This window comes from Phodopus roborovskii, unplaced genomic scaffold (assembly GCF_943737965.1).
Source record: "Phodopus roborovskii unplaced genomic scaffold, PHOROB, whole genome shotgun sequence".
In the NCBI taxonomy this organism is placed as follows: domain Eukaryota; kingdom Metazoa; phylum Chordata; class Mammalia; order Rodentia; family Cricetidae; genus Phodopus; species Phodopus roborovskii.
The window spans coordinates 56,951,955-56,978,158 of record NW_026126407.1 but is presented as its reverse complement, the minus strand read 5'-3'; the positions used below and the strand labels follow the sequence as shown (position 1 = coordinate 56,978,158).

Below are 26,204 nucleotides of genomic sequence, written 5' to 3'. Positions count from 1 at the left end.
ACTGAGCAAGTCATGAGCAACAAACAAGCCAGTAAGTACCACTGCTCCATGGCTTCTGCTTCAGCTCCTGCCTCCAGGTTCCTGCTTTGAGTCCCTGCCCTGACTTCCTTCGATGAGAGAACATGATGTGGAAGCTCAATAAACCCAAGTTGGTGTTGGTCATGATGTTTTATCCCAGCTACAGAAACCCTCATTAAGACCACGGTCAATACAGTTCAGGGTTACAGGTTGAGCACATGTCTTTCTGATTGGCAAAGCCCTCATTCTTACCTAAACACTGGTGGCTTGTTTTGAGGTTTGTTGTATCTTTTCATTTTGATATTTTGTTTTTTTATAGGCTTCCTTTTGGATTCAAGAGACCCCTTTTTCCACTGGACTCAGAAACCCTTTAATTCACAATACCAGAAAGACTAGTGCCATTCTCATCCCGTCAATGAGGGTTCCACTCTTGCTGGACCTCTTGCTGTCCAGCACTGACCTTTTAGCATGGCCCACCCCCACCCCTGCAGCAGGTGACTCAGTAGAGCAGTGTCCTGTATCCCTTGGCCTACTGGTACAGGACAAGATGGCCAACTCACTCAGATCCAAGACATCATCTGTTTTGATCAGGTCCTCCTCCCGAGTCAGTGGCAACTGGGTCTCAGGTTCTCCACGCAGCTGCAGTGACAGGGAACGCAGCATGAAGAAAACCCGGATGGCCTGGATAGAGCAGAGAACAGAGAGGGAGGGGTTTCAGGGGTATTTTGGAAAGGTGCCCCGCACGAAGGCATTTCTTGGTGACTCTTGGTTAATGGAAAGGAAGAAGGGGTACAAAACATAGGCCAGCCTTGAAGCATAGTGACCTGTAGCTATCATAATAATAGGACACTTCAGGCTGGGGGAGCCTGAACAGGTCCACAACAGGTACAGGCCCATGTCATTTCACTAGGCACTTGCCATTTGCCAGGACCTGTCTCCAAGGGTCATGTGACTTTTAACACACATCTCCTATCTGTTAGCTTGCCCATTCCACAGCCAGCAAATAGCTAAGACTCAAGGGAGACAGCACTTCCAGGAAGGGCAACGACCGCCCAACTGTTCCAACTGGGCTAGTAGAGCTGGGAGATAGAAATCTGCAGCATGTGTGCCAGTCCTATCAAGTAAATGTGGGCACGAGACAAGAGAGTAACATGCATGCAAGCTTTAGGTCTGGCTAGACTCCATTTCCATCTTAAGTCTTCTACTTCTTGGGCTTTGGCTTTAGGAAGAGGAGTGTGATAGAGACAGGTAAGGCCTGATACCTGGCCAATGTTCCTTGTGTCCTTGGGAACCCCTCAGACTTTCCCAGCTTATGTTAGGGGGGGCAGGGGGCCCCCCCACCACACCCTTTCCCCCCCCCCGGGGGGCTCTCCCCCTCGGCATGCCTGGAGCACCTTGTCACCCCCCCCCCCCCCCCCCGCCCCCCGCCCACAAACAAGGTTCCCGCCACCAGAGAGCCCATAAACACGGGAAAACACGGCAGGGTACTCCCCCCCCCCCCCCCCCCCCCCCCGTCCCAGTCTCTCTCTGCTGGTGGTGGCTTAAATGACCCGCCCCAGGGCAAGTTATTGCCTTCCACCCCACTGCGGAGGATAAGACTCGTATCCTTAAGTCTGACTAAGCACAGGCCAAGACAAATTCCTGGAGGCACAGCTTACACAGGGCTGGAAGGGCACTGCACCCTGGTGTATCTTTGATTAGCTATGTGGCTTCACACAGTGTCCCGTTTTGGTCAGTGGTGACAGTCCTGCCTTAAATGCAGGCAGATCCTTTTACACGAGAAACTTTCAAGGAAAAAGAGGAGACAAATCTGCCTCACAGGGCTGGGGGTGCCCTGGTGACTTTGTTAGCCCCCCCCCCCCCCCGGCCCCGCTGGGGGCGGCCCCCCCCGTAGAAACTTCAAGAAAACTCTACAGCCCTGGTCTCATCTGAAGGAACATAGCCTTCTGAATAAAGTAGGAGTACAGGACAAAGGCAGCTTTCCCATTGTGATGGCTGGGGAGCCATGAGGCTCCAACCTGAATGTCCTTAGCATATTTTAAATAGAGACATCTATCCCAACTGGAAGAAACAGGCATGGCTCTATTAAAAATCAAGAGCTCCTAACTAGTAAGCACTTACTATGTGCTGGGGTTTAGGGGCTCTGCATTGTAAATTTAAGACTACAGGAGCAAGAATGGGGGTGCTCAGAGGCAGAGTGAGCTTGGCCCACACAGTTGCTAAGAGGCTGAGCTGAACCTCTGTAATATCAGGAACACACAGCCTAGTACACCAGGAAATACAATCCAGAACAAAGAGCAATAAGATGTGAAGTGGGGGAGGGATGTCACTGGGATTATCTGACACTGTAAATTCTCAAGTAAGTAGTTACAATTTAGGGATGAGAAGGAAAAAAAAAAAGGGGGGGGCGCTACTGCAGGCATGTCCCAGTCATGGGCAAGATTAAGACTGTGCCAAGATCATTGCTTACAGGGTTCTGATGGCAAAGACCCAGCAGGGCCATGGATGAGATGGGAAAATAGAAACACATGCTGCTTTCTGTAGCCCATCCCTTGGAAGACTGAGGCTTTCCAAGGAGTCTATGAGTTGGGAATTTGGCTCTTAATGTGGGCCTTTGGTAAAACATCTGCTTTCCCTCTACAAATATTGAATGGAAGATATTCACAGGAATACAAATAAAAATACCATTTCAAATAGCAACTTTCAAGGGAAAACCACATATACAAGAAGCCCACGTCCAACAGGAAGAGGTGAGTCCCACAGGGCAGGCTGTTTCTCATTGCAAGAATGGGCTCCCAAGGTGCTGTCCCTTGCCATGGCCACTTCATGTGACCACCCTGGAGACATTAACAGCTCCCTCTTACCACTCAAAACCTTTGAGCACTGTGTGGGCCCATGGGCATCATCTCATCTCATCTATCTATCTATCTATCTATCTATCTATCTATCTATCTATCTATCTATCTATAGACAAGGTCTCTCTATGTAGTCCTGGCTGTCCTGGAACTCACTCTGTAGACCAGGTTGGCCTTGAACTCAGAGACTCATCTGTTTCTGCCTCCCAAATATTGGGATTAAAGGTGTGCATCACCATGCCCAGCCCATTTGAACCTCTTAATGACCCAGTGTGACTCCCATCTGACAAACAGAGAACTGGAGCCTAGGGCTGTTAGGCTGGCTGCCCAGGGTAACTCCAAAGCCTATGTTCTTCTGACCACATTCCTTGGCCTTCAAAAGATTCAGGGCTTGGGACCCAATTTTTATCAAGTGATCTTCTATTCTTTGCTAAATTATGACATAAAAATTTGAAGTCATAACCAAAAGGAGTAAGAAACAATTACTGTTTCAGATCCTGAAAGGCAGATGATCACATTTCAAAAGGGAAGGCAGTTGACTGAGCTCTACCATGAAGAAGAAACTTTATTTCTCAGCTTCCATGAGTCTGGAACCTTAGTCACATTCAGCATCTGGAGAACCAGGCCATCCAGAGGCTTTGGAGAGGAAGGTCTAGAGTCAGAAGGGTCTCAGTTTGGACTGGGGCTGAATGAGCAAATGAATTCTCTGAGGCTAGAGCTCTGGGGAGGGGTGCATGGTGAGTCCCCAGTGAGGGTGCACCATGGCACAAGTGAAAGTCTGAGCCTTGGGCTGGCCCTGGAACAAGCACTTAGTTCACCTCTAGCAACTTCCTTGGCATATTTGCAAGATGCTGGGCTTAGGTGACAGTCATTAAGGTTAGAAGCCACCAAGGTTGCGGAAACAGCTGTAGAAATCAATCACCCTGAAAACAGGATTGAAGCAGTTTGATGTGGATCCAGCCAGAGGGAAAGCTACACAGTGATGTTAGAGATGTATAAAAAACATCCATACTCTTTGAATCAGAAATTCTGCTTCTGGGAACTTCTCCTAGAGAAACAATTCAAAAGAAAGAAAACACTGTGTCCATGAAGCAGCTCTTACCGTTTGGCTGAAAAGAGTGGAACATAGTGGAAGCACCCAATCTGACTATTAAACATCTATGGGAATTGTGGCAAAAGTCTCCTGGGAAATTGCTTATAAAATTATCAGACAGCTGTGGTGGCACATGCCTTATCCTTGGGCTGTAGGGGAAGGAGTATCGGGAGTTCAAGACCACCCTTGGCTGTAAAGTGAGTTCAAGGCCAGTCTGAACTACATGAGACCCTGTCTACAAGATAAAAGAAAAAAAAAAAATCCTCCATTGTGGGCTGGGGGTGATGTCACCAGTAGCATGCAAGAGGCTTCAAAGACACTATCACAACAGGAAAATTCATACTACAACAAAGAGAAGAGAAACAAGATGAAAGTGAGACCATGGCAAAGATACCCCATGCCATCATCAGAGGATTAGTTATAGACAAAGATGGGAAAAGCAAAAACAATGTCTCCAAGTGTTGAAATTGTGGAAAAAACTTTCCTTCCTTTCAAAATGTTGAGATATGACTGAGTTTTCTTTAATGTGTAACCCACAACCCAAAGAATGGAGTAAAGTATCCCATTTCCTCAAGGTCAACAGTGACAGACACAAAAACTGCTATCCTTTACAGGGAAAATGGAAACAGAACGTGGGGGATCATTTATAAACCCAGATATCTGGGAGGCTGAGGTAGGAGGACTGTAAATTTGAAGCCAGCATGGGCAACTTAATGAGACACAAAATTTAGAAAAGGCAGAAACACTTGCTGATCATGTCCACAGCCCTGATTCCATCCCTAGCACAAGGACCTCTGTTTTACACTGGCTTCCCAGATAGCATATGAAGATGACTGGTGCTTCAATTCAGATTTTAGTATTTGCTAGAGCCCCCTGCTGGCTCTTTTCCTCTGCATTATATTAAGTTTAGCACTCTGTGAGTAAAGCCTCTTGCTCATCTTAGGCACCAGCATATGCTACCTTTGTTCCACCCATATTCTTTTAGGGTTTACTACCTGCCACACTATCAGCTACTTCAGGCAAAAGCTGAGGGGGCACAGGAGGAACTTTAGGCTCAGGGAGGTTAAACAATGCTTCCAAGTTTACACAGAATAGGGCTTAACCCCTGTGGGCCTGACTCATGCACTTATATTCTTTTTTAGCCTACATGAGTGGGGAGAGCCCAAATCCCAAGTTCTGATTTACTCATTCTCCCTGCACCCCAAGAACTCTGAGAATTTTATTTCAACATGGTTGGCATGACCCAGGGACATTTTTGATATTTTTGGTCTTACACTAAAAACAAACAAACAAACAAACAATTTATATTATGGTCACGTGGAGGTCAGAGGACAACTTGCAGGAGCCTGTGGTTTTCTCTGGGGACTGGGAATGTGTGCTGCTTAAAGATACAAGGTCCCCACTTCCTCTGTTGCCCCTAAGCATGTGGTTAAAGCACCAGCAGGGGGGAGGAGGCTACAGAGACCTCTTGTCTGAGGCACACACCACTTTATGCGCTTCCTGAAATCCTGAAGTGAAACCCCTCTGCTGCTCTGGCCACAAGCAGACCAAGGGAGGAGATGTGATAGTCAGCTGGGGAGCTGTCATGAATGCCTCTAAATGATCTATTCATAGTCATGTCTCCAGGGAATGATTTTCTAGGAAAAGGCAGTGCTGCTTTCTAAGAAAGAAACCGAGATCTTACGCAGGAGATAAAATACTGTGAAGAGTCTGACTGAGGCTGCTTCCTAGAGTGGCCACCTCAGAAAAAGTGCTGATAAGGGGATCACCCTCTGCTGCTTCTGAGAACTTGGCTCTGCATACATGCTCTCCTGCCTCCTGGCCAGCATCATTCTCTCACTACCAGACACCTTGCTATTATACTGCCTGGGGTTCTGAGACCTTGGAGTCTTGACTCATGCCTACCTCCCCTGTACCTGGTGATCTAGGCTCTGTTCTCCCATGCTTCAAAGAAGCTTGGCCTCGCTTCCACTCAGGGTTTCCGCTTTACTCTGCCCTGGTCTGCCAGCAGCAGCCCACAGAGGTGTCAGTTGCCACAAAATTCCAAACTCCCATTTTCAAGGGCAATAGGCTTTGGAAAGCTATGTACGATAGGAGGTATGTGTGAGGTGGTACTCTCTACAGGTGACTAGGCGCATATTGGAGGCAGTCTTTAACTGACCTAGAAACCCTTTCCCTATGGCCAGGAGAGGCCAGATCATACTTACCCTCCGTGTCTTCTCCACATCACCACATGGCAGCCGCTTCACAAAGTCAATGCCAGTCAGTGGAGTGCCCGTTGGAGGCAGGAGGATGGAAGCATCCATCATGAGATATTCCACATTCATGGGCTTTATCTAAGAGACAACACGGGCAGTTTCAGAGAAGGGCCTGACTGTATCTGTATTACAAATGAATGCCTGCTCTGGGTGGACTGAGACCATGCTTCCAGCTTGCCAGATCAGTGGCAGGCCTTTCCCATTTTCCAAGTTGCGGCTTCTCCCTCTCAGAAGGCTCCATGGCCACACAGTGCTGCCTGCTTGTCTTCCTTTGGAGGACACACTAAACACTGCCTTCTAGAGGCCTGGGACCCTACCTCCAAATCCCTGTATTTCAGAGCAGGATGGCAGAGCCATGTTCCCATACCAGGCTTTTCAGCAGGGCCTGCAAGTATTCCTACAATGGCAGAACCTCTCCAGGGAATTCCTTTCATTCTGCCATGGGGTAAGAGACAGCAGTGAGTCTCAATGCCCATTATCCCTTTAGCAATAACCCCTGCTGCTAAGGGTTGTGAGAAGAGTTAAACTTGGAGGCCTAGTTTCAGTTGGCCTCCTCCAGTCCAAAAGCAGTACTCAGAACTTCACTTTAGTTAGCTCAGAGGCCAGTTTCCTAAGGGCAGCTGAGGACTGACTTCAGTTGCAGGGACTGGGGTGTGTCACCTTAGTATTTCTGGAGAATATCAAGCATTGTGCAGCAGAACACGCCATAAACACTGGAATGAAATAAGCAACCCTCAGGAAGCTCCTGTGGGCGGGACAAAGGAAGAACACAGCATTTGCTTATGGCCTTGTGTGAGGCCTGCTGCTGGCTGGGACAACTCAGAAGTGTGGCCCCAGTGCACAAATGACACCAGGTTCAAAATGTAAATAACCTGCCCAAGGTCACAGAGTTTGGAAGCAATAAGAGCAGACATCACAGGGGTTTCCAAATCATACATAACATGTTGAGTTTACATTTCTAAGCTGAAAAGGGTACTGTGGAGAATCATACTCAGGAAGAGTATGCACTAGAGGAGGGAAAGGTGAATACCCATGGAGGGCTCCCCCCTGGAACTGATGGTCTGAAGGGGAAACATTTGAGCTAACCCTGATCATAATAAAGGCTGTGTGGGCCAATAAGGTCCAGGCACAGTCACAGTAACCCGAATGTCACAAGGAGGTATGACCTTGAAAAGGCTCCACTGATGCCTCATGGGTGCAGTGACAAAGATATGGTGAGGGTCCTGCTGCCAGAGCCCTGGAGGCAGGCTTGGAAGCCAGGGAGCCACTTAGCTGTGCTGCCTGCCTTTTTCTTTCTGACACTTAAACACTTAGGCTCATTATAAATGTCCCCATCACTTCATGCTCTGGTGAGTTATGTCCATGAAAAGCTCACTAATCATCTATTTATTGAGTGCTACTTGAGGGCTGATTCTGGGGATGCAGACACAAAATAGAAAGTGTCATTGCCACAGTCTCTCCTCTGTGTTCCAGGGAGAGGCGGGGACTGCAGGGGCACCCCACCCATGCTTACTGCTCTAGAGGTGCAGCAGAGAGAACCACTCCGCTATGAAAGCCTGGCTCTGCCACTAGCAGGCTGGACAAACTGAGGGACATTACTCAGCCTCTGATTCCCATTCTCCTCATCTGCACAAAGGAGACAATAGCAACAACTCTTTCCATAGGTAAAGACTCTGGACTGGAATTCCATTTTTTTTTTTTTTTTCTTTTTAAAGAGCAATTCATTGTTGAATATCCTACAAAGCAGACTGCTTAGAGCTTCTTGACTATGGAGAGCTTCCTTGCTCACCTTGGTTTGACCACATACCCTTGTGACTACCAGGAGAAACTCTTTGGGATGTGTTAATCTTACACACCACTAGCTTCTGCCAACCTCAAAGCTAAGGATGTCATTAGATAGCATCTGAGGCCTGTAGTAGAGACTGGGTCCCCCACTTTGCTGTAACCTGCCATCTGAGATTCCCATTGATGATGTATTTGAAAGTTGCTTTGATTTATGATTTTGGTTTTTTTTTTTTTTTTTTTTTTTTTAACTACATGAAACCAGTTCCTTGTCAAAACATATTTGGGGCAACCTGAGTATTAGATATAGTCACTTATATTTGGCTCTATGATGAACTCTCTCTTGTTCTCTTAGGGTGAGAACTATGTTTTGTGTTAGATTTAATAGATAGAACATGCTCATCACCCTGGCAGGAGTCAGTCTTCAATAAAAGTACACCACTCTTTGACTGATACCAGGTGACCCTGACCACCTTACAGACAGGGAGTTATTAGTTCCTGCAGCATTGACACAGCACTAAGGGCCTGTCCCACCTCAGCTGGGAAATGGACAGTTTCCTAAGACCAGATGAGGGCTGATATCAGTGGCAGGGCCCAGGGTGTGTCACTTTAGTATTTCTGGAGAATGTTAAACATTGTTTAGGACATGCCATAAACACTGGAGTAAAACAAGCAAAACCCAGGAAGCAGGGGAGAAGTGGACATTTGCATGTTTTCACATGGGCTTAGAATGAGGTCTGCTACTGGGTATTTCACATTTGACTGGAGCAACTCAGAGGTATGGACCCCACTACACAGATGACAGCCAGCCAGGCTCAGAATGTAAGTAGCCTGCACAAGGGCACACAGTTAGGAAACAATAAAAGCAGGTGCCTCAGAGGCATAGGGATGAATATAATTTCAAGTTTTAGTTTACCTCACTACCAGATCATAGAGCCCTAGATGAGTTTGGCAGGCACAAAGATACACACTAACCTCCATATGTTCTGGCCCTGTACTTACTGTCATGCTCCTGTACTCATCCTCAAACATGTCCAAAAAAATCTCTTCTCCCTGCAAAGACCAGAAGGGAGTGAGAGAAGCTTATTCCTACCCCATAAACACAGCACTACAAACGCTCCACTTGGCTTTTGAGGCCATCTGTTTTTCATTTACAAGTGCTTGTAAATCACCAGAAAGTAAAATACACATGTGAACATGAGCACACATGTGCAGACGAAAGGGTGAGTATCAAATTGCATTGCTCAATATTTTCCTCCTCTTTGAAAGCACATTGAGCTAGAGTTCTTTTGTCAGATTGGTTAGAGCACAACAACAACAACAAACCCACATAATTCATAATTAAAACAGACAAGATTAATATTTCAAGTGCTTAACATCATTTACTTCTCCAGAATGGTTGAAAAAGGGGGAAATGCTGGTTAAGTCACCATGTTAAATATGTGAGGCCCATCACATGACTACCAATACTTAGCACAAAGATTATTTGTGCTCCATTTGCTTTTGAGGAAAGTCTTGAGCTTTAGTTGCTAGTGGCAATGACTGCCCAGAATTCCACCTTGGGCAAAATGCAGTACCTCCTGTTTCACTGTTAAGAATGGGATGGCAAAGATGTATGTGCCAGAAAAGAAAGAATAGGCAGGAGCTAATATCTGTCAGGCCACTCACTGTGGAGGCAAAATAATGCACAGAAAAAGCATGGCCCCAAAGCCTGCCACTCTGTCAGGACTTAGGACATGTCAATGCTGCCACTGTCCTGTCTCATGAAGAGTCAGAATCACCCTGTCTCTCTGGGCTGGGAATAAAACACAAATGCAGCTTTTCTTCTGTTTGGGACCAGGAGGCAGCTTCTTGGAAATGGCTACACTTTGTCTTTCTGTGTTTATAACCTCAGGGCTTTCAAGACTTAGAGCAGTTCTATTGGGAAGAGGACCTAAGAGGAGGAGGGCAGCCCCAGGCTCCTTCTTTCTTGTGGGCTGACTAGAGGGGCATGTTCTTGCTTTAAAGGCCAAGGGCAGCTGTGATTTCCTCCCCAGGGTGTGGTGACCCACAGTGGTGGCTCTGTGTCTGGGCATGTCTACCACTGTAGCTGGATCAGGGCACTGGGTCCTTGAAAGGTAACAATTGTAGGTTCCAGGACTGAGCTTCAGCTCAATTAAAAGCTGACAACAATGGCAGCAGGTGGCCTGCAAAGCCACATTAAGTGAGGGCAGTAGGAAAGTGAGGCCAATGCTGCCCAGCAGGAGCTGTTTGAGCTTTGCTCAGGGGAAGCAGGACCAGGACTTAAGAGTTCAAAAGATGATCTTGCTAGGGTGACTAGAATGACTAGCCATGTGGATAAACCCACTACAGCTGAATATCAGAGTCACCCCAAACTCATCCTTCATGTGAGGATGGGGGGGGTTCACTATACACCTAATCTGCCTTAATCTCAGACTTCCCAGTCTCTGGAATGACTGCTGCTGAGGGCATTTCCTCATAGCAGCCCTACTCTACTAACTAAACAAATCCCCCCAAAACTGGTGAAACTGGATATCTTAAAGCAATCACTTGGAACCTGAAGATAAATGTCTCTAAATCCTTCAGATCCTAAAGGTCATCTCACTAAACTCAAGATAATTCTTCTGATGCCTACATGAAGCTTCTTAGCATACATGTTTACAGACATTGCACATGTATATAATTGATAAAATCATGGGTGATTCATTGTAGTTTTCTATGTATTAAGATATAGAACTTACAAATCTATGACTTTGTCATATGCATACATCTCACAAATTACAGTAAATTCACAAGTAACTGATAAGCAAATTACCATAAACTAGTAGCAAGTCCTCAAAACATTTATTGTTCTTATAAGAAAGCCCAAAAAGCTTAGGGGGCACAGCCCTGGAGACTATGGAATTGAGCATGTGTGCAGGTGTTTATAAAGAAAGAAAGAAAGAAAGAAAGAAAGAAAGAAAGAAAGAATAACTGAAGGGCTGACAAAATGGCTCAGCAGGTAAAAGCACTTGCAGTAAAACCTGAAGACCTAAATCCAATCCCCAGATTCCATATTGGAAGGAATATACCAACTTGTCAAAGTTCTCTTCTGACCTCTGTATGCATACCTTAGAATGCTTATACATGCAGGAATGTGCACTCACACACACACACTGAAGATTGCACACAGGATCAGACCCCACCATCCTATACTCCATGAGAGCTATCCCATGCTACTGTCTACCTGTGCTGCCAAGTACCTTATAGAAGTGCCGTACAAGGTGGACACTCTCTTCTCTTGCACCCTGGTGAAAAAGAAGGGAGATGTGAGGGGCGCAGATCTGAGGGGAAGTGGTGGGTGACTCAATTAAGCAGGGGAATAATTATCGAATACAGCTGTGTCTTCGCTTTAATAAAAGACAAAATCCTTTCAGCAGTATGTGTGTGTGTGGGGGGGTCAGAACAGACACATCCAAGGGTCAATCCTCAGTCATTCTTTTTCACCTCTGCACTTCCTACATTTCCTAAAAATCATAAAGAGGAACAAAAGTAAAAGCCACTGAGGAACTAGTAAATGTGTGTCTTAACACCCCACCCAACACTGTAGGTACACAAATAAAAACTGTCACACAAAAGAAACATTTGAAAATGTCCAGAGCTAATCCGGAAGCAGATTATTCCAAATGAAGCTACTGCAATGCAAGTCTGTGGTCTGGATGGAGGGAGCCAGCTCTGACTGAACACATGCTACAGTAGGACCTTGCAGGAGGACGAACATGTTTCAGGCCCAGCTTCTCTGAGCTATGCCAGGGATGTTGTGGATACTGTGGAGGCAGTGCTAGCTGCCTCCTAAACGACCTCCTTAGCTGAGGGACAATACAGAAAGAGAAGGGGGGAAGGCATGGTCTTACCTCCAGACAGGCCAGATGCACATCTTTGATGATGCAGCCGGAGCTGGTCAGTACTTGCTGCTTCAGGATCAGGCAGCTCAGCTCCAGTGTGGCTAACCTGATCCTGCCATCTGCAAACACACCATGATTAGCCCAGAGCCCAGTGCACACCCCAGACACAATGCTCTTGCTCTCTTTCTTTGACGGTAATCATCACCTAACAGTCTTGCCCAAGGCCTCTCATGTCAAGGGGGGCCCAGAGGGAGCTACACATGCCAACCTACTTCCCAATAAGTTACAAGTCAACACCCCCTGTTAAGAAGCTTTTTAGCTCCCACCTGCCCTGAGGTCTCTTTATCAGCTGAGCATGGGAAGGTGGGTAAAGGTGAGGCTGTGCTGCAGCAGCTGTGCCTGCCAGCATATTTCCCACCCCAGGTATGGGTACAGAACCAGCAGCCCACTCTGGATCATGAGAATCAGTGGAGTTGGGCCTTCTCTCCCTACTAGAATGAGCATACCACCTGTTAGGTCTCAAACCAGAACAAATCTCACTCAGCACGCCTTGCCCCATCCCATTCCCAGCCCCCAGTCCAATCCCTATACAACTCCAACGTCTTGGCCCATGCCACCTCTCTTAGTCAGCAGCTCTTTTCTTGCTCTCCCTCCCCTTCTCTCTTCTCATGGTCTGGTTTAATCTGCTGGCCATGTTCAGCCTGGACATTCCCTCTGCTGCTTTCTCTCTTATACCTACAATAAAAATCTTCTCTGTGCTTTAGGAGTGTTCAAGAAATAAAAGTCCTCCTCCTTTTATTTCACATTTTCATTTACCATACACTTGTGTGCCCTAGGTGCTCCTACCCCTGCTCAAAGGGATCAGGTGGCAACAGGCAAAAGGGTCCAGTAGAACCAGTGAGGCTCAATTTTACAGTGTGCCAGAAATGCTGGGCACAGGCTTTCCATGTGCTGGGGTATGGCAAGGACAGGTACACCACCTTTCCCTTGCGAACACTGTCAGTCTTCCTAAAGTGTCCCTCCCACATGGCTTGAGCACACTGAGTGTATTCACACAGCACCAGCTTCTAAGCCAGAATTCTAGCGGGCTAACACAGCATGAAGTTCATCACACCTTGGTCACAGTTAACAGAAATCCAACCCAGACTAGCTTAAACTAAATAAGCAGAAACTGACAGACAAGCACACAGACACAATAGCTGACTTACAAAAATCTGCTAGGGTGATGGGGGAGAAGGCACTGGCTTCAGGCACAGCTGAGGCCAGGAGCTCAATGCTTTCAGGACTCTATGCTACTCTCTGCTTTGGAAAGGTAACTACTTGCACTAGAAGCCATCTCTTTCCTCCTATGGAAGACACTCATCGTCCAACATAAGACCGATTATTGTTAAGCAAACTGTCCCATGGGTCTTTGCACTTTATTTCTAAGGAAAGGTGGAAGTGTAGAAGTGGAATGAGGGAGCAGAGACTCTATGGGCCTTGTCCCTGAGGTCTAAGACACTGGGGCTCAAGCAGGGACACCCCAGACACCAGCCCTTTTGCTAATGCCCTGTAGGTAAGGTTGAATTACATGAGAAGAAAAATTTGTGCTTAGTTATATACATGCAAAGCAGGTTTTGCTTAGCATGATGAAAGCGCATCATGCTAAGGGAAGGTTGGTCCCTGCTCACACATGCAGCTCCATCCCTGCCCACTCCAGACTGCCCATTCCCTCTCCACTCTGAAGTCTGTGTGCCTATCCAGAGTAGTCTTACTCCTGCTGGCCAGCAAGCTCCTGCCTTCACAATTTCTAGCCAGAGTTGACCCTATCCTTGGCTACAACACAACTCCCTCAATGCCCTGACCTATGTGGCTCCCACTATCCCCTGCAAAGCTTGTCCCTGACCCCAGCCTCATGAAAAAGTTCTGCCTCCTTGAAATGGAGCTCTCAGCAATTACTGATCTCATTGAGTACCCAATGCCTTGAGTGTCCCTTTTCTCCTGGCTCAGAGTCCTGGGCTCTCTTCTGCTTTGCCACCTCTAGGTAAGAGCAATGTCTCAAGGGCTCAATCCATGACACCCTCTCCCTTCATCTAAATCTTTACAGACCATGCATGTTGGCCTCCAGTGCTGACTTGTCCTGATCTCTTCTCTGAACATAAGACACCACCCCTCCCCCCATCTCCACAGTTTACAACTTCTGGGACTCTGATGACCATCAGCTGTGGGTGGCTCTTAGCCAGTAGGTAGGATGCAATCAGAAAGCATCTATTCTATGAATAAATGCTGATACCTGTTCTCACCCTAAGGCCACTGAACTGGCTTTCCAGGTCATTCTCCCATTTGCTAGCATAGCTGCACACTGCTCCAGTTACTGCTTGACCAACTCTGGTTGACCATACCAGGCTGCTCCAACCATACTCCTCCCATCTGGGTAAGAAGGTAGCCTTTCTCCTGTCTCTGCAGAGGATTTGTCATGCAACTTTTGACATTCCAGGCCAAATAACTGTACTGTAGAGGTCCTGTGCAACCTGAGATGTTTAACAGTGTCCTAGACTTTTACCCACTAGAGGCCAGGGACATTCTTAGTCATTCAGCTCAAAATGTCTTCAGTCATTGTTACATATACCTAGAAGAGAAATAACCCCAGCTGGGAAAGCCTTGCCTAGAGCTTCCTTCCACTGTTATCATTGCCTTAGTAGCCTGGCTGCAGAAGGGTACTGGGTCAAACCACTGGAGACATTGGGTACAAGAGTGTACTCTCACCCAAGCCTTCAAACCTGTGGCCTTCACTCAGATACTCAGCCTAGTTCATTCGCAGGGTATGATCCTAGGCTTCTCAGAGAGGAAGGTCCCAGCCATGATAAAAGGAGCAAGATATAAAGGGAGAGAAGAGAGAGATGACTACAACCAAGGGTGAGGACAGCCCCAGAGTAGTATTTTGGTTCTAATAGAAAACAAATGCTGGTAGCTAGGGACAAAAGAAAGGGCTGAGATTTCTCCAGATCCAGAACCTAGGGCTCATAGTCTCTGGCTAGGGATCTAGTACCTCTAATACTCCTCAGATAGGGGTACCTGGTTGGGCAGCATTGTTCATGATTCTGATGAGTCTCTCAGCCAGCAGATGGTTGTAGGTGGTTTTCTCAGCTGCACTTGGTACTGGGAGCTGGATTCGCTCTAATTTTTCAGGATCCATGCCTGGAATAGAAAAAGAAGAAAAATGGCCACTGACAAAGGTGCCTCAGTGACAGTCTTCTTCCTAAAGACTTTTTTGAAGGGGAGTCCTCAAAGTCAGCCTGTATTCCTCCTCTGTGAAGTCAGGCCTCTGGTCACTGCCTTCGTATAGCTTCTGTCTGGGGTCTATGTACATTGAACATGCATAGACATATCAAAACATACATTTTCTGGTGGGGGAGATGGCTTTGCTGGTAAAGTGCTTATTGCACAGGCATCAAGGCCCAACTTCAGTCCCCAGAGGCCATGCATAGTATGTGGGAAGATCTTTGGGGCTCACTGGCCAGAAAGCTGAGCCCAATTAGTGAGTTGCACAACAGTAAGAGCCCTTGTCACATAAAAATAAGGGGGATGATGCCTAAGGAACATCCAAAGTTGGCTTTTAGCCTCAAACATATGCATACACCCTCATGCATACACAGACATATACACAAAATCACACAAAACATATATTCTCTATTGCTGTTGGTGAGTGGGGCACAACTTGGTATGATAATTAACAGTAACTATGAAAGGCACACGGAACAGTGTTCTCACATTCTAGCCAATGACTGTTGACAGAACTCACTGGTTGAGGACTACTCTATTACAAACAAGGCCTAGCAGGCACTTAGCAGATGCCCATGGTGGCGCCTCTGATAGAAGAGGCAGAAATAGCTTTCCCCTGGAGTAACTCATTGCTGTTCTCTGCCACGTCTGTGTGCCATGTAATGGCAGCCCTGTATTGGCACTTTCTGCCCCTGTACACACACAGACCCAGAGAAACAGAATTGAGGCACATAAGGCTCCAAAAGCCAGCCACAGCCTTAAGCTCTCACAGCGGTAAGCTCAAAGAGAGGAGTGGGGCAGATGCCAGCCCTGCCCCTGAGGAGCAGATCAGCAGAGGAAGGCTGGATTAAACCTTTAGCCTAGGCAGATGGACAAACAGTAAAACTCATATCACTAAGATGCAAAGAAATATTTCCCCCTCAGGGGAAAAATGAATAGTATTTAATAAAAGACAAAAAAGGGTGGGGTGGAAGGTGGATAAGGAAAGGGAATAGGCAAGTCTGCAACCATAGACCATGATATTATTTTTCCTAAAGAAGTGCCAGGAACTGGGATGGCAGGAAGACTTGCTGCTACAATGGTCTGGGCCTGAGGCAGGGCTCTGTAAATTCCTATCCTCTCATCTGATATAGTGGAGACCCCTGTGGATTGTTTATGCCTGAAGCATAGCTTTTCCTGTTATTTAGTTGGGGGAGGTGGCACTTCAAAGAACCCTTGAAATATGGTCCCTTGAGTACCAGGTGGGGCTTTGTCTAGGACCTTGACAAAACAGTGGAGGCAGCACAGCTGGGTTCCCAAGGAATCCCTGCTCAGTGCATAGCACAGATGCCAGAAAGCAGTATTCTGCTTTGTTGAAATGACTTGGGAAGGAAGGAATGGCCTGAGGGTTGTTGTGAAGGACTCTCTCTCTGACCCACAGTGTGACTTTGAAGATGAACTTGTAGATTCTGCATGTTAATGCCAACTGTCTGGCATGGAAGAACTCTGGCTTACACGGCATAAATGGAAACCCAATCTTTTTGGTCTTTACTTCCTAGAGGTATCAATCCTGTCCAAACACCTCTTCTTCCTTCCATTTTAGGGGTGGGACACACAGGGCAGGAATGCTGCTCCATGGCGCTTAGCAAAAGTCTGGCTGCTCTTCTTCCCTAGCACACTTACACTCCTCCAGTTCACGGAGAACAGCAACAGGCCTGGAGGCAGATGGAGGCAAGCTGGAGCCAGGGTACTTGAGTTTCCGGGGGGGGGGGGGGGGGGGGACTTTCTTCTTTCCTGGGATTGCTTTAGCTTTCCTTAGACCTTCTGGAACATGAAGAAATCTGGGGCAAAATCTTCTGAAGACAGGAAGAAACTCCTCTGAGGTCATTTTGTTCCTTCCTGGCCATCTGCCAGGAGAGGGTCCCAGAGCCCTGAACCCTCACTCTGGGCTACACAGCAAGTAGGTCAAGCCCCCTGCCTTTGGTGAAGAAATTGAGGCTCAGTGTGACTCATCATGCTTTCTTGAGGTCCTAGAGCAGTCTGGGGACACAGTGAGGCCACCTTTAGATGACTCCAGAGGTAGTTGAGATCCAGTTAGGGAGGGGTGGTGGCTCATATGTGAGCTCACATTCAAGGGCTGGGCATTCTAGGGCTCAGCAACAGTCAGTACCTCCAACCAATCAAAAGCTCAAGTCCTATGGCAAAGATGGTGTTTCTGGAGGAAGAGTCTGATCCTATTGTAAAGATACTCTTCCTAGTCCCTATACAGGGAAAACAATTCAAAAAGGATGTGTTCATATAGTGAGCTCAGAGGAGAAGCTTGCCCAAGGTCACAGAGGTAACAAAAACCTGGAGCCAACTCCATCTTCTGACTTCTGTCCCATAGCACAAGACCCTCTGTCTGCCCAAAGTATGTGTGCCATGGTATTTAGCAGTGTTCTCAACACAAGGCATTGGATTAGATCTTTCTAAATGGAGTTAACTTTTTATTTTTAAAAAAGGTCTCACATGTACCCTAAGACTGACCTACAACTCTCTATGTGGCTCAGGCTGCTCTCTCTCCACCTTCCTAAGCAAAGTAGGAATTACAGTTATGTACCCTCACACCCACTGAATTAACTTATTTTATTACCGAAAAAATTTTAATATATTTATTTATGGGGCACAGATATGGTTGTCAGAGATCAATCTATGAGAGTTGGTTGTGTCCCTCTACTATGTGGGTTCCTGGGGATCAAACTTAGGTTGTCAAGCTTGGCAGCAAGTACTTTTACTTGTGGGTCAAAAATACAACTGAAGAAACAAAAAGTTCTACAATATGACAACTGAATAGAAGAAAAACTTATCACAGAAGCAGCTGGAGGAGACAAGATCCTGAAGAGCTGGTGAATTGAGGACAGTTCAACCACAGGCCAGGAACAGGAGCCTAGATTTGTTTTTGCTTTTTGTGACAAGCAGTGTACATCACTACCCAAACTCTTTGGAAGTATAGAGACACAACTGATTTTTTTTCCCCCGTTTGTCCTTCCTTCCTTCCTTCCTTCCTTCCTTCCTTCCTTCCTTCCTTCCTTCCTTCCTTCCTTCCTTCCTTCCTTTTGGTTTTTCAAGACAGGGTTTCTCTGTAGTTCTGGCTGTCCTGTAACTTGCTCTGTAGACCAGGCTGGCCTTGAACTCACAGAGATCCACCTGCCTCTCTTCCTGAGTGCTGGGATTAAAGGTGTGTGCCACCAACGCCCGGCACTGATTTGGGTTTTTTAACTACCCAAATGAAAGAAAATACTGCCTGACAGTGGTGAAGAAATGATGGTTCACCATCATGGTCCACTTGACTACATTTGGAATTATATAGGAGACACAGCTGTGGGTGTGTCTGGGAAGATGTTTCCATGGAGGCTTAACAGAGGGGGAAGACCCTCCTCGAATGTATGATTCTGTTTCCTTCCGGACTGAGGATAGGATGTGACTTGCTGTTTTAACATTCCAGCCACAATGGACTGCATCCCTCCCAAAACATGACACAAGTCAATCCTACCCTTTCACTGTTCCTGTCAATGTCACAACATGGCAGGGACATATATGGAAAAGCTAAGATGGCAACAAGTGTGACATGGATGCACCGTGGTTTTCAGTCACAGAAAGGCAGGTTCTATGGCAAATGTACTACAGCTTCTTTGCCAGTCGTTTTCCTGTCTAAAATAAGCCTCTACAAAAATATATGTGCAAGTCTCAAGTGCCTTGAGGGTTTCCAAAGAAACCCTCACATGCAGAACACAGTCCATTGAGGTCTGTCTCCTAGCAGGCCATGTGCTTCCTCATGCCCTTCCTGCCAGTGGTTAGAATGGATGTGGGGGCAGAGGGACTCAAGGTCATAGCCTAGGCTGGTCCAAAGAGTCCACACAGGTGCAGAGTGTGTCACTTCCAATGAACCACTTCAAGGAACCCAGAAGAAAAAGGAAAGGCATGGTTCTACATTGCAACTAGTGACTAAACCTCCCTCCCAAGTCCGATTTCTAGATCCTTCCTTCTTAGCTGCAGTACACACTCATGTCAAGGGTGGAAGGCACCCCTAAGTTACATAAAGGAGGCAGGCAGTGGAGGCTTACCCAAGACTAGATGGGAGGAGGCAAACACAGCCACTCATCCTGACAGTTTCTTGTTTTTTTTTTTTTTCTGGTTTTCCCTGGCTGTTGCCTGTAGGCACTGCCAGCACTGGAAAACTTTAGGCTAAGTATTTTGAGAGCTAAGCAGATGTTAAGTCAGTTTTTAGTGTGCTTTCTATGCTGAGCATGTGTCAGCTGCAGTCTGTGTGCTATTTGCAGTTCTCATCCCCAGAGCCTTGTCACCTACTTTTCAGCTTTCCCATACCTCTCTGTGGTGTTCCAGGAACTTATCAACAAAACAAAACAAACCTCAAAGCCCAAGTGCCTCCTGGGTAAACAGTGGGGGCTGGGGAGAGCAATGAGTGAACCTGAGAGACTTAGGAATACAGAGCTGCTCAGCGCCCAGCCTCCACACAGACTTGACCAAAAGTGCAGATACTAACCAGAATTCATTATGTGGCCTGCTGAATCATGACACCGCCTTCCTTGTCAGACAACCCTTCCCACTGTGGGCTGCTCGTTTCAGCGCAATATCTCATCTATTAAGATTTACTGGAAGGCCTGAACTCACATTTGGTTTCTATTAACAAGGCTTTTAGGCTGAAATTGTCTCATAAGGGAAAAAACATCTACTAAGGAGAGAGTATCTCGTTCAGGGCCTGCTTCAGGGGAAAGGATATGGAAAAGAGAAGCTGGAATCAAGTGTAGATAACCATAAAGCCAGCCAACCAAATAGCCACCATTCAAAGTCACCAAAGGCAGGCCCCATGTTCAGCGGCCAGGCTGGCACATCAAGGCTTCACTATCAGCAGCTTTCCCAAACAGCTAGTCTCTGGATGTCAAGCTTGAGCTTTTCCCAATTTTCTTTAATTTTCCTGTGTAAATGGCCCATTTTCAGTCGTTTTTAACATTATTTATCACAGAGAGACAGGAGTAAAGATTCAATCATCACACAGATCTCTCCCATCCACATCAAAAGGAAGGCAGTTCCAGCCTTGAGCCTCTTCTGTCTTCCCTTAGTGACTGACCATTTGCACAAGGTACTTTAGCCAATTATAGGAGTCACCGCTGACTTATCTTCTCACTGGACCTACACCCTTCATTGAACTCCTCAGCATCTTCAGCTCTGATCCCCAAGCCTGTCACAGATCTTCTGGCTCCATTTCAGCAGCCAGAATTGTCTCCACTGCTTCCGAGGGAGTTGCTCAGCCTTTCTCTAGCAGTGCACTCCCACCTGGAGGGTCCTCTGGAAACTTGCATCTGAGGATATCCTTCCTTTTTTTGCTTTGTTTTTAACTTATTTACTTTATGTGTATGTGTGTTTTGCCTGCATATATGTCTGTGCACTACATGCACAGTTAACAGGTGGTTGTGAGCCATATCAGTGCTGAGAATCAAACCTGGGTTTTCTAGAAGAACAGTCAGTGCTCTTAACCGCCAAGCTATCTCTCCAGCCTCCCCGAGGACATTTTCATACTCTAAGTTCTCTAGAGATTTCCTACTATACTTGGAATAAACCTGAAATCTCTTTGCATGGCTCCCTGACCAGCCTCAATTAGATCTACTTCTGCTCTTCAAGTACGTATGTACGTTCCCACTGTAGACCCTTTGCCTGGAGCAGTCTGCTTCTGGTACTTTTCTGGCTCTGTTCCAAGTCATCATATCTATAGCAGAAGACTTCCCTGGCTGCTCTGGCTAGTAACTTGGCTCCACTTCCACACTCCTTGCTCTGATCCCTCCTTCCCCTCTTCCATTCCCATCATCTTAGTTTCTCTTCTTGTTCTTGGATGTGACTAGGCAGACTCATCCCAGTTCATTCATACACACAGTGTGTGCTAAGTTTCACCAGTCCTTACCTTCTCCATATCTCCCATGGCTTGTGTCTTCTGGCTGAACTACTATAATCCATCCTGAGGGATGTAGGTATGAAACTTTTTCGCTCTAATGCCTATAGTCACCACAGCTCACAAGAATACAGCTCAGGGTCACTGTACTTCCTCCTGGGACAACTCCACCCTTCTAGCTTACTTGGTATGCTGCTTTCCTGCCCCAGTATACATGTGACCATCACAGATTTGTCCCAGGTCCTGTGCACCCTGTGGCTCTGCTCTTTGCCAGCTTTCCTTTTGGACACTTCTTCCTTGAACCCATGGTCCAAGAATCCTCAGGAAGTCATCCCTGACTTCTATAAGCAAGCTCTCATCTCCTTGTGGGGCTTCCCTATTACATGGATGCTGCCTGGGACAGGGTCTTGGTCTGCTATACACAGAGCAACAAAAGCAAGGCTAAGTGCATTGCTTTGCACACATGTTCTGCATGTGTTGGTTTCAATAACTCCCTGAGAAAACTGTTTATGAATTTCTTAAATTTTTTTTATTTATTTTACTTTATGTGTATGCATATTTTACCTGTATACATGTATGTATGTGTACTACATACATGACTGATGATCCCTTGGAACCAGGGTTATGAATTGTTGTAAGCCACCATGTGAGTGCTGGGAATTGAACCTGGGTCTGCAGTAAGAGCAACAAGTGCTCTTAACCACTGAACCACCTCTCTCTCCAATTTGTTCATGAACTTCTTGACACAGTCATTTAGAGTAAGGAGATTTGAGATAAGAGTATGAACCAAGGCTAACACAGAAGAAGGCTGCACAGATTAAACAGCTCTGGTTTCCATTAAATAGCTGTCCTTGCATGCCATATAGTCTTGGTCCCCTCTGTAGTCTGCATTCCTGCCAGGATAAGTCTCTGCCCAGGTTGATGCTGTAGGTCCCTGTCAATCTGTGTCTTCTCCAGCTCTGCCACTCTTAACAATTCATCAAGCTTGCTGTCACCCTCAGCATCCCCATTTGCTAGTAGCTTACCGTCTGTCTCCTGAACAGAATGCAGACTTTACAAAGGTATCTAACTGTCAGTGCATTTCCAATAGGGTATTTTTTGTTTGTTTGTTGTTGTGTTTGTTTTGTTGTTGTTTGGTTGATGATAATTAAGCTAAGAACCTACAATTGCTTTTATTTGAGCTACATCTCCAACCCACAGACCCCCCAATATTAATCACAGTGTCTACCATCTAATAGAGGCCTCAGGATATGCAGGATATGCAGGGTATGCAGCCCCGATCTCAAACTCATCATCCTTCTGCCTCTGCCTACAGAGTGCTAAGAACACAGCTGTACCCCACCACAGCTGGCTATAAAACTTATTTAAAAGGCAACCTTCCATATGGCTCAGCTATCCTATTCCTAGGTATTTCCCCAAGAGAGAAGGAAGTATATGCCCACACAAAGACCTGCATGCAAACAATCAGAGAAACTTTGGCTGGAATATCAAAACCCCAAAACAATAGACAAACTAGGGCACATTCATATGGTGGCATGCTATTCATCAAGAAATGAACAGACAAGGCAATATGAATCTCAAAATAATTAAGCACATTGAGAGGCGCCATATAAGAAAAGAATATATACTACATGACTTTGTTTATATAAAATTCCAAGTAATACAACATTTTACACACACATACACACACACAACACACATTCATACACACACACACACACATACACACATACATTCATACATACACACACAGACAGGGAGCAGGAAGAAGGCTATTGTGTGTGGAGGAGGGTATGAGAGGCGAAGGAAGAATATAAAGGAATTTGGGGGTGGTGGTACATGCACTGTCATGATTTTAGTGAAGGTTTTATGAGTGCTCATATTTGTCTCCATGTATAAAGTTGCTCATTTGAATATGTATACTTTATTATATACTGAATATACTTCAGTGAGTCTGACAATGGCCCATGCCAATCCTGGCCCCTGGGAGACTGAGGTAAGATTACAAATTCAAGACTCTGTTGCTCAATTTAAAAAAAAAAAAAAATGTGTTTTAATTAAACTGTTAAGAAAAAATATGTCATGGTTTAGAGATGGATTTATTCTCCTAATTCAAGAACATAGAAAACAAAACTCAGCAGACTTTTGTCAGGACAACAGTTTGCATGGTGCATAGGAGACCAATACTGGGAGTTGGGGCAATGGCAGTGGTTTCCTTTCTGAGTTGTTGAGGTTTCAGCACAAGGAGAGAAAGCCTAAGCAAATCAACAGTCTCTCTGAGATGGGAAGGCAGAGTCTGAGTGCCGGGAGGTCAAGAGGCTGAAATTTGTGGGCTTCCTGGGGAGCCTCATAGAGAGGGAAAGAATCAAAGATAGGCAGGGCTTCTTCTTCCTGAGGGTTCAGTTAAGGTCTTGATTTCTGAACATATAAACACATGGAAAGCTCTACTGGCATGAAGCAGGGAGAGATCCTGGAGTACATACAATGTTGGGGGAACAGCCATGGGTCTCAAGATGATACTGCCTCAGCTATGGGAGTAAAGTTAGTCCAGGCTAACAACTGTTTTGAGTCAGTCCTATCCAAGTTTAAAACTTGGGGCTGGGATGGCTTAGTTGGTGAAGTGCTTGCTATAAATGCATGAGGACCTAAGTTTGTATCCCTAGCACCCAATGGCACATGCCTATAACTCTAGTGCTAAGTAAGGGTCTTGGGGTGCAGGGCTGGTGAATCCCTGGAGCTTACTGGCTAACCAGGTGAGCTGAATTGGTGAGTTCAAGCTTCAGTGAAAGACGTTAAGTCAAAAAAAAAAAAAAAAAAAAAAAAAAGCTGGAGAACAACTGAGGAAGATATAACCTCTGATATCAACCTCTGGTCTCTAGATGTACACACAACTGCATACACACACACACAGACACACACACCCATGAGTATGACACACACAAACACACATATCACAAACTCACATAGACAAATACACATACACCCCCCCCAAAAAGCCTCAAAATAGGACATATTGATTCCAAATAATTTAACCATAAGCCAAAAGAATACTTAGAAAGAAAAATACTCAGCATCCAACAATATAAAATAGTAATAACTGTCAAAAATACAACACTACCAGAAACAGAAAAGCAACAAAAATAGTAGGGGAGAGCATGATCCAAAACAGAAGCAACAAACATAAAACAGAAAGGGAATTATAGAGTGTCCAAAATGAATTCATACAGATTATATAGAACAAAATATATAATATAAATTCTTATTTAAAAAGAGAAGGGTTAAGAATTAATGATCATTTGGAAAGATGGATGGAAAGGACTAAGAAAAGGGGTGTTTTGGAGCATAAGGCATCCTGACTGCAGCAGGGTATGCTAAAATCCGAACTTATATGCAAACAAATTAGTTCACTTTTACATTATGCTAATATAAGAAATAAAACAAATTATCTTAAAAAGTCGGTGCTATAAGGCTCGGGAGATGGCTCAAAGGTTGAAGTGCCTGCCCTGTAGTGTGAGATCTGGAGTTTGGCTTACCAGATTCATATAAAACTAGATGCAGCAGGGCCAGTCTGTAATCTAGTCTTCCTAGGATGAAATGGAACCAAGACAGGAGAACCCTGGAAGCTTGCAGGCCAATCAGCCTGCTTATGTAGGAGTGAACAAAAGACTGTTTCAAACAAGGTGGAAAGTGAGTGCTTCACACAAGTGTACGCACACATGCACTCATGCATGCACATACACCGATAATCTAAGCTTCTATTTTAAGAAGCCATAGAAGAAAGTAAAATTAAGTATGCAGGAAGCAGCAGAATGTAGGAAATGAATTTAAGAACAGAAATCAGTGAAACAGGAAAAACATCTAGAATATCAGTAAAACTGATACTCCTCTAGCCAAAGTGGTCAGAGAAAAGATGATGCCCAAATTATCAATACCACAAGCTAGAGAGGGGCACAGACTATGATCCTACAGATAATGCAAGATGATAGATGTGAACTATGAACAAATTTACAATTATAAATTTTACAGTTTAGACAAAATGACAAATTCCTTGAAAGATGCAAACCACCAAAACATACTCAAAAGAAAGAGATAATCTAACATCTCTACAGAGAAATTCAGTGGTTAAAAATTTCCCCCAGATAGGTTTGGTGGAGCACAACTGTAATCCCAATGTTTGGGAGGCTAAGGCACAGGGGTTGAGAGTCTGAGCCTAGTAGCTTAAGGCTACATAATTGATCTCAAAATTTAAGAAGTTTCCTCATAGAAAATATCTTGTTCAGACAGCACCACTGGTTCAAGAACACTTACAGAAAAAATAATGGTAGCTTTTTTCTTTAATCTTTCAAGAAACTAAGGAGGATGAATTACTCCCAGTCTACACTCTAAGGTACATCACTGCAGTGCAGCCACAGAAGTCTCTAGAGCAGTGTTAGTCATAAACACAGATGTAAAAATCTTTAACAGGATTCATGAGGGTTGCACAACCCTAGCTCAGTTGTTAAAGTATTAACCTATGAGGTCTCAGTACTGCCTAAACCAGGAGTAATGTGCACACCTATAATCTCAGCATTTGGAAGGTGGAGGCAGAAGAATCAGAAGTTCACAGTCATGCTTAGCTGCAAAGTGAGTTCCAAGTTAGCCTAGGCTGCATGAGATCTTGTCTCAAAAAAGGTCAAATCCAGCAATGTCCATAAAATTTCACAGCAGGTAGCATTAACATGGAGTGTCACCTAGGAGAGCTGGGAAGAACACTGGAGAAGATGATTTCTGAGAGGAACCTTGATAGGTGGTAATTTAAGAAAATAGAAAAAAACATCAAGAAAGACTATGGGCGAGTCTAAGAAGGTGCAGACTCTCTGGGGAATAGATTCTATGCTAGCAGTAGGTGGGGTGGCTCCTGAGCTTCCAAAGGAGATACAGGGCTGGACTAGGATCATTATGTGCAGATATCCCCAGCCAACACTGACCTACTGTAGAACAATCCTTTTTGTACACTGTAAAGATTTGAACTTGGATTGATTTAGTAAAAAAAACTAACTGGCCAGTAGCTAGATAGGAAGTATAGGTGGGACAGCCAGACACACAAGACTCTGGAAAGAAGGATGGAGTCAGGAGTCACCATCCAGATGG

General features: G+C 45.5%; 1 protein-coding gene across 4 annotated transcripts in view; it reads right to left on the bottom strand.

The window, feature by feature from the left end:
• Positions 1-26,204, bottom strand: part of Clec16a (C-type lectin domain containing 16A) — a 195,537-nt gene that overhangs the window by 105,542 nt on the left and 63,791 nt on the right. For all 4 annotated transcript variants that reach the window (XM_051181415.1, XM_051181417.1, XM_051181418.1 and 1 more), the window contains exons 13-18: positions 14,945-15,067; positions 11,900-12,009; positions 11,249-11,293; positions 9,009-9,059; positions 6,174-6,302; positions 579-699 (exon numbers count right to left, since the gene is read on the bottom strand). In XM_051181415.1, coding sequence (XP_051037372.1) covers positions 579-699; positions 6,174-6,302; positions 9,009-9,059; positions 11,249-11,293; positions 11,900-12,009; positions 14,945-15,067 — 579 coding nt within the window. The remainder of the gene's footprint in view (positions 1-578; positions 700-6,173; positions 6,303-9,008; positions 9,060-11,248; positions 11,294-11,899; positions 12,010-14,944; positions 15,068-26,204) is intronic.